The sequence below is a fragment of the Sciurus vulgaris genome (genome assembly GCF_902686455.1).
Source record: "Sciurus vulgaris genome assembly, chromosome: 5".
Lineage (NCBI taxonomy): Eukaryota > Metazoa > Chordata > Mammalia > Rodentia > Sciuridae > Sciurus > Sciurus vulgaris.
Window position 1 is genome coordinate 42,919,848 of NC_136465.1, and position 14,800 is coordinate 42,934,647.

A 14,800-nucleotide genomic window follows, 5' to 3' on the forward strand; every position below is an offset into this window, starting at 1 on the left:
TGCTCCTGCTGCTCCTTCAGACCCAATAGTCCACCCTCTATTTGACCGCCTGCCCCCCTTTTGTCCCACCTCCGCTATTTTTTCGTAAAATTATCAGCCTCACTAATCTTACAAAATTTAACTCAATCTCACATCCTCCCAGTTGTCCTAGTTACTTCTCTGGTATGTATACCTCCACCATTGCACTGAGGACAAAATTCAGAATTCGTTTGTGTATCCGTTTACAATGTTCTCCTGCACTATCAATTATGAGTTCAAAAGTAGGAAGAGTATCTTTATAAAAGTTGGCATTGCCCCACCAGTTCCTGGAAAATGAAGTAATAATTTATTAGGAATTAACTATGTTTCAAGGAGAGTGTTAGATCCATAGATCCTTACCATACATTTATTGTTGATCCTTTCAAAAGACCTATGAAGTAGGCACTATTGTTATTCCCATTTCTGGATAAGGATGCCCAAAGTCAAACTTGTAGTCAGTTACGATTGAGACCTTTTCTTCTGTATCTGTGGGTCTAAGTTTTCATTCTGCCGGTTAAAATGAGCTGTTGAAGTCCCTACAAATGAAGTTTCTTAAGCAGGGTTCCCCTGACCTACAGGACAGGCTGTAAACATGCTCCTCTTAAATTCCTGAAGTCAGAGGTGAGTACTTTGTGGTTATTCTCATAGACTTGTTAACAGAGAACTTAAAATTTAAAAGGCAAACAGATGAACAGAATCACGAGCTATTCCGTGGAGACATGGAATACACACTCTGCTCTACCTTTTGTAGGAGTGGGAAGGCATAGGTACTGCCATAGTAAAAGAAGCCAGGAGAAGAAAACAGCTGGAAATTTTAATGAATTAAAACCTGAATGAAGACTAACTGACTTAAAAGTTTAGGATCCCCATCAGCCCTGGACACGAGGAGAACCCAAAATCCACTCCCACGAATCTTCGCTGATCATTCACAAGAATGAGGGGAACCAAGACCCAAGAAAACCTCCTCTATGGGTGCATAGGTTAAGGCCCAGTCACCAAAGGCCTGCTTTTGACTGAGGCTGACACAAGAGAAGCAAAAATGACTCCAGGAGACTTGGACTGAGACAGAAACCAGAGGGCAAGAATGCAGAGACTCCCCGGATGTCCTGGGCATACAGTCTGCTGAAAGCTTGAAGTTAATCAGGAATACAGAGAAATTGTAGAAAGCATGATTGCTGGATCGTAGGGTAAGAGTATATTTAGTTTTTCAACAAACTGCCAAACTGTCTTCCGAAGTGGCTGTACCATTTTGCATTACCACTAGTGGTTGTTCCACATCTTCAACAGCTTTTGGTGTCAGTGTTTGAGATTTTGGCCATTCTAATAAGGAAAACACTTAATGGTTATCCCCTTATTTTAATGTACAATTTGCTAGTGACATAATGTTGAGCTTTTTTCTTATGCTTATTTGCCATCTTTATATCTTCTTGGGTGAGGTGTTTGTTCAATTCTTTTGCCCATTCTTATTTAGGGTGAATTTTACCCAGTAAAGCTGACATACAAGGGGAATAGAATAGTGTTAAGACTTCAGGTCACAGACCACAGACTGGATTTGAATTTACTAATTAGTAATTGTGTGAACTTGAGCAATTTACTTTCTCTGTGCCTCAGTTTCCTCATCTCTAAAATGAAAGTAATGATACCTATCTCACATACTTGAGAATTAAATTACTTAATACATTAAATAAATGAACAAGTATAAAATTCCTAGAACAGTGCCAAAAGTGCCCAACACACAGGAAACTCCACGTAAGTGCTAGTTTGTATGTGTTGCAGACATGGAAAAATCTTCACCAAATAATGATGACAATGAATACATTGCAAGCACTTGTTGGGTGGTGTCAGTTCTGTGACAAGCTGTTTATGTCTTATCCAATTATAGCCAACCTTTCAGTGTGTAGTTAAATGAATTTGTACATGTGAAATTCTTAGCATACTCCCTAATGCATTACAAACCTTTATTTTGATATGAATCCTCACAAGGAGAGTTATCACAATATTTTAGATGAGAAAACTGAGGCATTATGAATGCATGCAACTTGCCCATACAACTTGCCCAGGTCATACAAAGTCATAAGTGGGGAAAGCAACTGGGCATCAAACTGATATGTGTGGTTGAATCCACTGCCTGGATTCTTACCTCAGATATTTTTATTGCTTCTACAACACTCAGTGGAAAAGCCAGACATAACACTACATATGCATGATTCCATCCATGTGGGAAAGATGGTTTTGATGTATATGCATTTAATGCTGATCAGAAAGCAACAAAGCAGGATGAAACTCATAATGGTTGTCTTTGAATCATCTGATTACATGAGTCCTTTTAAAATGTGTATTTTTCTGCATTCACAGAGTATTCTACTGTGAACAGGAGTTGTTTTTAATAATCAGAAAAAATGTTTTCTTTAAAAAATAGTACATTTGCCAGGAAATGAATTCAGTGGATTTGCCTCCGTTCTCTATTTTATGTTAAATAACTGAATTATAATTTTATTATAATTTATTGTATTGTAACTGAATTATGATTTTATTTAATTTATTGTATTCATAATGTATTGCTAGTTTTAGTTAAATCTTTTTGTCTTGTTTTTAAAGAGCAATACCTGGTGAAAGAAAAGCTGGGTGAAACACAAAGCTACAAAGTACCTGCTTAAGAAGATGCAAGCTGACTGGCTGACTCTTGGTGTAGGTGAAGTATAAGACCTGGTGAGAGGAAAAATGTGCCACATTATGAAGAGTTTTGGTTTTAATGAAGAGTTGCACTCAGTCTCTCCACCTGTTTTTCCTTCCTTCCTTCTTCCTTCCTTCCTTCCTTCCTTCCTTCCTTCCTTCCTTCCTTCCTTCCTTCCTTCCTTCCTTCCTTCCTTCCTTCCTTCCACACCAGGGATTGAAACCCAGGGGTGCTTAACCACTGAGCACCATCCCCAGCCCTTTTTATTTTTTATTTGAGACAGGGTCTTACTAGATTGCTTATAGTCTCACAAAGTTGTTGAGGCTGGCTCTGAACTGGAGATCTTCCTGCCTCAGTCTCCCAAGCTGTGGGAATTATAGGTATGCACCAACACTTCCGGCTGTATTTTCTTTTATCTAGAAAAGAACACTTAAAAAACATTGCCTAATTCATTCATTCAAAAGTATTGAAAACCCCCACAGAATTATATGACATGAAATGATGAAAATACCCTTTCATGTCTGTTACCCTTCTTTTTATTATTAACTACAAATAATTTCATAGTAAAGACATACTCTCATTTAATTTTCTCCTCTTTATAGATGCTTTGGTTGTTTTAAAAAAAATCTTTTGTAAAAACTACCACACAAACTATTCTTATCCCATCTTCTGGGTACCCATGATTATATCTATAGACACTTAGAAGTGAAATTATTAGCCAAAGTGCATGATAGTTAACATTTTTGATAAATACTACCAGTTTTCCTTTCTATAAAGCTGTCCCTATTTATAACCAGTTCTACTTTCCTCAGAAGCGTGTGTGCCAACCTGTTTCTTTACACCCCTTCTGACACTGGATGTGACCATTCTTTGAATTTTTATAATCTGAAAGGATCAAAAATCACCCTGAGTTCTTCCAGTTCCCATTCTGTGTATTGTTATTGAGGTTGAGCATCTTATTGTGTGCTTTTTAGTCATGTGCATTTGCCTATTTTGGAAAATTGGGTTCTTTTTAATATTGCTTTATATAATAGTTACACACACATATACACAGTTATACACATGTACTGGCTATTGAGCTTTTGTATGTTTTACATATTTTAGACCTTTTTCATTCTTTGTTTTTGTGTTGTTAATGATGCCTTTCTTCAAGAAATGAAAGCAAATTTTTAAACAATTACATTTTTCAATAACTTCCTTCATGGCTTCTGGGTTTTATGTCTCTTCTGCCTCTAATTATCAAATGCATCAGGATATTTTTCCCTAGAACTTCTGTAATTTTGTTGTTTATGTGTACTTTTTAAACCTACCTAAGATTTATCATTGGTATGACAGGTTAGATGTTTAGTTTTATGTTTTTGGTTGGATGGTCATTATTTCACCATTTGGTCCTTTTCCCTTTTTTTGAGTTGGCCTTTAGTATGTATTAAATACATATGTACATAGATCTGTTTTGTTTTATTTTATTCTATTGATATCTTTGTCTGTGCCTATGAAAATACCACACTGTGTCCATTGCTATTGATGTGTAATAGATTTTATTCTTTGTGTGGGCCAGGGATGCCCTTCATCATTTTCCTCCTGTTGATGATCCTTGTACATTTTCTCTTCTAGATGAATTTAGAATTAGTTTGTCAATCTCCATAACTGTGAGAAAATATCTTTCTGTTGTTTAAGTCACTCAGTTTGTGGTACTTTGTAATGGCAGTCCTAGGAAACTAATAGAGCAGTCCACGTTAGAATGGGAGCAGGGTTCCAAGAAACGTAGGGGTTTTCCAAGACATGTACCTTCTTACTCACAGGCTTATGACCCTTAAATGACACACAGATCAAGATGACTTTGAATTTGAAAAATAAAACTGCCAAAGCTATATTTTAATGGGTTTTATTTTACTATAAAATCCCATGTATTTTGTTTCTGGGGTGAAATTTTTATTATTAGAATCTCTGTATTGATCTTTTCCATTTTTTTCTGTAATATGTGTAATGTTAGCTAATTAAAATAGGCAATATCTTGCAGCTCTAAATCAAATACAACTTTAAGCCTGGTTCCCTACAGTCATTAATTTTTGCTTGTTTTGCTTATATCTAGTCACCTTAATGAACCTTCTTGTTACTCTAAATAGTTTTCAACTTATCTCTTGGGGTTTTTTTTTTGTGTGTGTGTGTGTGTGTGTGTGTATGTATGTGTTTTGTTTTTTTGTACTAGGTCTTGAACCCAGGGATGCTCAACCACTGAGCCACATCCACAGGTCTTTTGTGTTTTTTTTATTTTGAGACAGGCAGGGTCTTGCTTAATTGTTTAGGGCTTCACTAAGTTGCTGAGGCTGGCTTTGAACTTGCAATCTTCCTGCCTTTGCCTCCCGAGCTGCTGGGATTAGACTTTAGTGTTTATTATCCTCTGATTCCCTAAACCCATGAAGCAAAAGTGGCTAAGGAATGGAACAACCAGGGGATCCACACCTCTCCAGAACCAGCTACTTCCTTATATGGGAAGAATGGAAGGTGAAAGCACAGAATATCTTTTAAAAAGTAGCCAGGGAGCCACTGTCACAGTTGGGAGGGCACAGTACTACTTGAATGCCTAAGCATTGTTACCTTTTCCTGCAGTGGCTCCTTGCACTGGCTTAACAGATGGACAGTTGGAGAGGAGAGAGAGAAGCAGAAGGAATAAGTAAAAATTGAGAATGGAGGAGTGGGAGAACTGAATGTGAGCCAGCCGTGGAGGACCAGCTGCATCTGTTGGCTTAGGTCCATAAAGACCTATTCTTTTAAATTTTCCTTAGAAGCATGAATTGGTATATAATGTGCACTGGATGGATAAAAAGCAGCAATATCAGAAATACCTCCAGGTTATCAAAGGTCACAATAAAATTTCAGCCCTTCCAATACGATGATTTCCATTGTTGTGAATTGTTTTATGTGTATTCATTATTAATTTTAACTATTGATGGTAATTTTCTATGACTACTTAGTAGTCACAGAAACATCCCCCTACTCCTCTACTCCTTTGCCCTATTTTTTTTTTTTTTTTTTTTTTTTTTTTTTTACTGCCTTCAAAGTGGTGAATGACATCAGGAATTTGTTTAGCAAGCAAAATATTTTAAAATTAAACTATATTCTGGCCATCCCATCTTCACCCCCAAGATAGGGCATTTAACTTCTCTAAATAGACTTCATGAACCACAGAAAGACAAGAAGATGACTTTTTTGGAAGAATTATGGTTTCAAGGTTTTATCAGGAGCTAACTTTAATGGTTTTAAATACAGTACTCAGTGAAAGTCTCATTCTAACAGAAATACCAGACATTTTTGATACTCCTAGAGACACCCATGGAGATACCATAGGGTAGGGCAAAGATCCTAGAAACTTAGTCTAGTTAAAATCAATGACACAAAAGAAATTACCTTCCTAACTAAGAAAGTAGCATGTGGTAAAGATTCATCACAAGTTTAACAGTTCCAAGAATCTTTAAATGGCAGGGGAAAGAGGAACAACTCTAAGATAAAATGTGCAAATAGGAAACTTCTGATGTAAGACTTTAACTCTCCCTCCTTGACTTTCTCTTTACTTCATGGGATCCATCCTTCCTATTTCAACAACCTCTACCCCTGCTTACTTGTTCTAAGTGCATTTTTAAAAGCATCCACATTTTCAGTCATTTACACCCTGGAACCAAATTAAGTCAATGGTTCCCATCAAGAACATTAGCAGTAAAAGACATGTGATTAAAAAATAATTACATGCAATTTTAAGTCAGATTTCTACCAGGACATGACACCATTAGTCCTTGTGTAAAGAATTATTAGGCATCAGTGAGCAGGTGAGGATAGATTCTGGTGATTTAGAGACTTAGCCAATGGGGAACCCCCAGTCTTGAACCGTGATGCTGCTGTAGTATTTATAGCTTAAAGGAACCAGAGCCCAGACATCAGCTTGCTTTCCACCATGACCTGTGCCATGACATAGTCCTCGGTCTCCTGGTAATGCAATCTCTGCCTTGTATCTTCCTATTCCGCATGACTGCTCCAGTCTTGGCAGAGTAACAAAGCCTCTTTATCCACATTTATGACCTTTCAAATTGTGGTATCTAAAAGTACTTAAGAGTGGCTATCAACTGTTACTAGAAAGGTTCACATAAGTAAGTCTTTTTTTTTTTTTTTTTGCCACTCAAAAGTTAAGCACTAATGAACTTTATTATTAAATGTATTTAAACAAATCAGGTTTGAAACTAATAATTTTATTGGCCAAAAAATTTATTTTGGAACTAAAATATTTGTTATTCTAATACTAAGTTTGTGATAAAGTAGAATTTGATGTCAATAAGAGAAGAAAATATTATTCAAAAATATTGCTACTTAATAGTAGGGAAATGGAACAATGTAGTTACAGCCCTACTTTGCATTAGACATTGCAATAAATACTAATTAAATATAAGATGCAGATTAACCTCCTAGTACAAAAATAGTATTTAAATTCTAAAAAGAAACAGAAATAGCCAATGAACCCTACAAAAAATCCAACTTCACTAGTTATCAAATAAGTGCAAGTTAAAATATTTTCTAAGTTGGCAAATCCTTTTTGAAACAGGCACTCCCACTGTTTAATGCTCCACTGATGAAAGGATTAGATATTTGATCCTTTCTGAAAGTGAATTTGGTCATGCACACATATATTAAAAACTCTGAAAAATATTTGGTACCCTCTGATTGAAAAAATAATGCTTCCAGAGTTTTCATAAGAAAATATTTAAAATATGCAAAAAAGGCATATGTTCAAGGATGTTTATTTAGAAAAACCCTAGAGATACAATAACAAATAATAAAGTATAATGCTCCTAAAGGATATAATACTATAAGGTTACTAAAAAGTAACGTTGTGGAAGAATATTTAAGACTCTACAAGTCCCTTTTGCACCAAGTTTCTTTCCAGTTTCACCCATACTTTGACCTACTTTATAAAGCTGAGGTAATGTGTTGGTGGGAGTTATTTTTGTATGTCTTGGAGAATTTTTTGAGATATTTTATGGGATGAAATGAATCACTTGTCCCACAGATGGGGACTTCTCAACACAGTTCCTCAGTGATCTTGGATTTTAAGCCCTTAGCCCAAGGAGAAATCCTATCTGTGGCCTTCTTTGAACAACACTTAGATCGCGTTCCTACCACAAGGGGGTCCTGCTTGTACCCCAGACACAGCTTCTGGGGAGTTCTTCCTTCATGTTCTCCCATGGTGCCAAAGCAGAGATGAGGCACCCACACCTAGTAGCAATGCTAATCAAGCCAACAATTAGATACATTGTTTTAGATTTCTACCTGGTAAATTCTTAGCTATTTTATAGCATGGTTTTCAGTGCTGGCTAAATTGATATCAAAGTTTAAACATTTTAAGGTGTTCTTTCTACTTTACTAGAATCAACACAAATGATTTACACTAAGAAATTTCATAATTAAGCTAATTCAAGAGATTTGTAATTTAGAATTATGTTCAAAACACTTTTACTTCTCCCTATCAGAGGGTCAAAAGAGTTGAATTTGTAAACATTTATTTACCATACTGAAAAATTTTAGTTGTATAACACCTATCACCAGTTATTAAAGGCTATGATTTGGTAGGATGAACATTGAGGAGCTTCCTATAGATCAGAGGACTGTGAAAATGGTCCATGAAATGGCAGTTGAGGTGATAGCATCTCACTTGTGTGACATGTGAGTGGCATGCTTCAGAAGCAACTGACAGTTTGGGAATGTGCCATGAGGATTGAGGATATGGACAAACATCTCTTTTATATCACAGGACTTGGCAGTCATATAGTAGGCCCTAGGCAGCCAGATGAGTATAGCAAAATAGTTCCAATATAGATTAATTGGAGCTTTAAAGTTCCCCCAATTAAAAAGACATTAATCAGTCAGTATGAAATGTATATTTTGGTTTATGTGATACATATGCATACTAAATTATTGTCATATTAAAATTTATTTAAAAATACATGATTGCATTAGAAAGCATATTTTACAGTGGTTAAAGCAGTTTTTTTTATTACAAATTCTAAAAAATAATCCAACTTTATAAGTAAAAAGGAACACTGATTATTATTGAAAACATTAAATTTAAAATGATCTCTTAAACAAAACAAAAAAAATCTTTATATTTGCATAAGTGCAATGTATTTGTTGGGTTTTACAGACACAGAATCGCTGTATGATTTAGGCCCTATCAACAATTTCTATTAAGTACAATGGTAATGAAGCAGTAAGACAACAGGTTCTGGTAGTAGATCTGAAAAATAAAGGGCCCATAGACCAGTTGTGGGTCAGAGCAACCTATGCTGTTGGTAATTAAAGGTTCTTAATGAATTGGGTCTTGGCCATGCACTTGCACATCAGTGCTGTCTGTATATGTGCAGGAAGAGCAGCTGGCCATGCCCTACCAGGCCCTACCCTGCCAGTTCCAGGAAGCAGCCACCTCTTCCATGAGTCATAGATGTTCCTTGGTCCTTAATTATCTGGACATACTCATGGGATTTTCAGAACTGAAATTAAGGACCCCAAACGACCTTATTTGCATTTGAAGTCTTTTACTTCATATTTTGCCTATCTTTCTAAGACTCCACCAACAGGGGTAGCTAAAGCTGCTCATATGGTACAGACTGTCTGACCCTGGAACCAGCCTGGGGTTCTGGTTATAATGTTGACGGGACTGTCAGTGGTCAAAGAAGGGTCTTTAAGGCCCAGAGACTGTGGCAGTAGCTTCAGCCACGATGAGCAACAGCTGAGTACAACACTCTCTGCACAAGGTATTACCAACTGGGTTGGGCCATAACAAAATGCATTTGAAATCAATAAGACTAAACTCTGTACATAGAAACAATAATGAACATTACAAATCAACAACTACAATAATAACAGATCATGCCTCTAAAAATCCAGAAACTGGAAAGCTATTTTAAATTGTTTAAATTATACAAGAAAAAAAAAAATCTGCTAAACAAGTTAAGCAACCTCATTTTCACATCCGTACAACTAAAATAAAATGACCTTTGCTGGCATCAGGTACTATATGTCTTCAGTACTTTTCCCATTGATATATAAATACACGTTAGAGGACATTATAGAGAAGGCACTGTTTTGGCACTAGCAAAAAGGGTAGTTAACTTCACTCACCAGAAATACACACTAATCATGTGAATCTTTGTAACCCGTGATGTACACTCTGAACCCAATCCTTGAAAGCCCTGTGGGAACTATAATTTTGGTGCTGTCACTTGAAGCAATCAGGGAAAATCATGAGCAACAGTGCAGGGAAAGGAGAGCTGGAATTTTGGCACGACTTTGTCATGTAGTTTGCAATACTGGATTATGCCCTGATTGAAGAGAGATGATAAGGCTCAACTGCTCCCTCATCATTGGTATTGGAGGGCAATTACTTTCCCTTATTCTCCTTGCAAAGCACTCAAATGAATTTAGAAAACAGATTTTTTTTTTATCAAAAATAATTAACGATTAACTTGCAAACACCCAGGACTCTATCGAAGGTTCTAATAAGTTTTTTTCCACAGGACTTTTTAAACTAGAGTTTACACAACCATCTTCTCAAATGCAGGGTTGGCATTGCCTTTATATGGTAATTCACAAAGCATTCTTTTTAAAAGAAAAAAAATTAAGGAACCATTATAAGAACTTTTCCTTGAAAAACATGCTGAAAATAAAAATAAGTCATGTAAGCTGCTTTTACTTAATCACAATTAAAAGAGTGTGATACACTTTTTAAAAAAAATTCTGGAGAAGACTTTGCATAAGTTTGATTACTAGTCAAAGCTACATAAAACATTTTGGTAATCCTAAAAGAGTAATTTAACATTTGTTCAAAGGGTTATGAATTCAAATGCAGGAACTGAGAGGTGGCAATAGAACTGGTGTGTCAGAAAAAGTAGAAAAGAAACAAGTAAACAGTGATACCCCAAGTCCCTACCCCTACTCCATTCAGATTACAAAGCACCTGTTATAATGTATCTATAATGTAGAGTTTAGTGATTTTATATTAGAAACATGATAAATATTTCTGACTCCATCTATAGAAAATATACATATAAAATTGTATATTTTAAATAGTTTAAAACCTAAAATATCTATCAATATAAAACACTCATTTTTCTCCACATCAGTTTGATTTTTTATCCAATAACAATATCATATCCAAAGCCTACTATAAACACAACTTAATACACTGATATTTGAAATACACACACTTGCATACACATATACATCACACAGACATATGTAAATATGCTTACATACATATAAACAGGCACATCCATTTGAGTCTTCACAGAAAAAAATGTGCTGTCAGGACCAAAAATCTCTTCATAGATATTTCTGTCTACTAAGTGTTTCAATGTGGGAAAACAATTTTTAAACTTAGTTCTGCTCCTAATTGAACACAGTGGGCATAATATTTTAGCTGCCTATCACATTCTAAACTAATTTTAAATTTCTTATAGTAAAAGACTTAAATATTCATATATGAAACTGTGCACATTTCCTGTGTGAAGGGCCCATTCTACATTGATTCTAGAATAAAGGGGTCTAAGGAGTACTGCTAGAACAGCAAGGATTTGCAATCATCCCTACAGTCCTTACTAAAATATTTTGCCCCTTGCTTATTCAACTCCTCCCCTTCAGTAAAACTTGGCTGGGCTTCATATTTTACCACATGCATCCTGGAAATTGTGGAATGTCGTAATGAGTTGTGTTAGGAGGCTAAAACATAGCAGCTAGAAATACAGGCTCCTACCTGTTAATCTGATATTCAATCAAAACAACTTGTGGCTATACAAGATAATTGCAACTTGAACAGCATCCAATAGAATAACTCATCTCCTACAAGAAATGTCAGAAACAAATGTTTTCCATTGCCTTTAGATTATGGGGATCAACCAGCATGCTTGGGAACACTCATTCAGGCGTCTGGGATGTCTTCACCTGTAAGTGTCTAGCTATAATAGCCTCATCTAATGAACCTTTAATTATTTGCACAAAAGTCATTCATGAGGAGCAAAACACACTGAAGATAAATTTATGATCACTATAAGTGAAATATAGAATGTTTGAAAATCTTAACATATGAAAATTTATTCATATACAAAGGTTATCGTGTTTAATATAGTTTAATTCAATTTAATTAAACTTTTTAAGTTTTGAATAATCATGTTCTTAATCAAAATAATTTTCCACTCATTCATGGCAATGTAGAACATGGGAACTTGAACTATAGGTTAGTGTGGTCCTTTAAAAGCAAAGGAAATAAAAGTGCTAAAAGATTTATTGGGAAGGGAGGTGGGAGACTTCCTTAAGTGCTTCCAAAAAGAAACATCAAGGCAAATAGATCTGAACTTCTGTAAACTGGGTCAAATGCCCTTTAATATCCAAAAAGGAACTTTAATATCAAAATGGGGAGTTTTTTTTCTTACATTCTTCCATCTTTTCCTCTAGTTGGTGTTGCGAAGATAGAATGTGCTATTGTATCTCCTCACATTTAGGATAAGATAAAATAATAGAAAAGAGGAGTGAATTTTGTCCTGTTAAGTTAAAAATGTTAAATTGTGATCAGGTCCTAAGAAAAATGTATGAATTATTCCACCAATTGAGACATGTGTGAGATTCTACTGGTTACAGTGACTTAAATTTTTTTTTTTTTTTTTAAAGGATGTCTGGTGTCTACTTATCTGAGCATGTGTCTAACTTTGATTTTCAAACACATCCTCATCATGGCCACTTATGCCAGCTTTCAGGCCGTGGGAACCACCTTCCCCTGTTAGTTTTAAGAGCCCCAAGTAGATCACAGTACCTCTCACAAGCCCCTCATTGGGTTGAGGGGTACATTATTCAAAGCAGGTGCAGGTCTCACATGTAAGGACCAGAGCTTGCAAAGAGGAGTTCCAGGGGATGCCATCTGGTGACATGGAATGCCACTCGGTCCGGCATAGTACAGCAGAAGTAAACACTCCTTTTGGGTGAAGTTTCAGGAAACTGTCTTACCACACAGGAAAAAAAATTGTACCAAACCCACTACTGGTATTTAAAATTTACAAAAAAGGCTCATTCTTTATCCCCTTACCCTGACTGGTGATAGACACGATAGTGGGCAACTACATCCTTATTGTGCCTGAACTGACATTAATGAAACCTTTTAAGGAAAGCAATCATTATTTCCCCAACCACAGAGGGCATATACAAAACACTTTTCTATTCAGTGATTTACCTCTATTTAGGTATGTGCAGTATATGCCACCAACTATGACAATACTGGTGGGATGTGACAAAATAATAGTAAAACACCAACTAACTTTTAACATTCATGTTCCCAAACATATACATACATACACTCATACCTATATGCATACACCATTTTGGGGATATTCATCACTGAGGAGAGATCTCAGGAGGTTTCCCCAAGCACATATCCACGTGAGGAGATACAATTCAGGTGAACTATGTATGCCACAATCCCATGACAACCTAGCATGATGATGACATCCTGTCACAGTTTATTCAATGTAGGATATGTATGTAAGACATGAACCAGCTCTGCTCCTGCAAGCATTAGCATTCGCTTGTCTTTTCATGGAATATGAAAGGCAAACTGAGATTTCTTTGGTGATGGTCAATTGCTTGAATGGCAGATTTTTCGTCTGCTGCTGAATTAATGTTGTCTGAATAAGCGTCTTCATCATCTTCTTCATCCCTTGGGTTACCCTCCAGGCTGTGTCTAATGCCATAAGCAAAGTAAATCAGGAAACCTTTTGGAGGAGGAAGAAAAAATATCAAAGTTTTAGATGTGTCAGAAAGTAACTCTTCATATGGGAAATTTAATACACAACTTAACAGGTCTTTTCCCCCTTTTCTTTCTGTGCTATTTTAGAAGAATGGAATGCAGATGCAAGGTACCCCACAGCATGTCTCCTCTGTTTTCCTGGTAGAATGTACTTCTTCATTTTTAACTTTATAGAATGCATTTTTCTCTCAATGAATGTTTTTCAGGCAATGTTTACATGGAATAAAATTACATATGTTTATAAAACTCAATACCATACTTTAAACAAAATGACCTGTGGGTAAAGACTAAAAATATATCTAAAATAGCATGGTGGATTATTACAGTCATGATCAGTTCTGGAAAGCATGTCTTGTGTTAACAAAGGGGATGTGGACATGCCTTCCATGTGTCATTATCACCAGGAGAGGAAAAAGAACCGTGTTCCCAACAACTGTCAATCAATGGCCATGCTAATTGTGTGGGGATAAGAGGTGATATTTTATGTATTCTCTTAAGGTAATTACTTATGTGCATGCATTTTGCTGTGTTTTGGTTATATTTTAGAAAACTGGGTGAGAATTCGGGGCTGATAAGAAATTATTTTTTCTGTGCTTCATTTTTTTCTCATCACTAAGTTGGAGAAAGTAGAACCCAAGTAGCATTCCAGGGTAACTGAGAGATTTAAATTAAAAAAGGGTTCTGAGGGGTTGGAGATGTAGCTACATGGTAGAGCACTTGCCTAGTATGTGTGAGGTCCTGATGTCTAGCCCCAGCACTGCAAGCAAAAAAGGGTATCTGAAAATACCTGAGAAAGAAAGCATTAAGGTATTCTATGAAGGAACTGAAGAAATAAAATACACAAATAAATAAATAATAGGAAGCTTTATTTCCAGGAAGCTGGAAGGTAGACAGGAAACATTCTCTAATTACAACCCATGAAAAATGAAAGAGAAGGTCAAAGTTTACAAAGCTAAAAAGCATTAAAAGACCTACCAAGTGCCATCCAAATGCTGAATCTGACCCAAGTGTCTGCACTTAACTGGACCATCAGGTAAATGTTCACCAGGATGCTGAATGCTGGCAAAAATGGTAAGAATGGAACCTAAGAGGAAAATGATATCTTCTTAAACTCATATTTTTTACTGTCATATTTTGAAAGCATATTCCCCAAATGATTCCAAAGTTATAGCAATCAATTGGACATAAATTTGAAATACTCTCAAAATGCATAAGTAAGTTTATATTCTCCGCCCCCCCCAAATCAACCCAAATAAAAAACATTCTTCTAGAGA

General features: G+C 35.9%; 1 protein-coding gene across 4 annotated transcripts in view; it reads right to left on the reverse strand.

Annotated features, from left to right (window-relative positions):
• Window positions 1-10,466: 10,466 nt before the first annotated feature.
• Window positions 10,467-14,800, reverse strand: part of SLC7A2 (solute carrier family 7 member 2) — a 70,983-nt gene continuing 66,649 nt past the window's right edge. For all 4 annotated transcript variants that reach the window (XM_079142743.1, XM_079142742.1, XM_079142741.1 and 1 more), the window contains exons 11-12: window positions 14,502-14,610; window positions 10,467-13,491 (exon numbers count right to left, since the gene is read on the reverse strand). In XM_079142743.1, coding sequence (XP_078998869.1) covers window positions 13,295-13,491; window positions 14,502-14,610 — 306 coding nt within the window. In that variant the 3' untranslated portion in view covers window positions 10,467-13,294. The remainder of the gene's footprint in view (window positions 13,492-14,501; window positions 14,611-14,800) is intronic.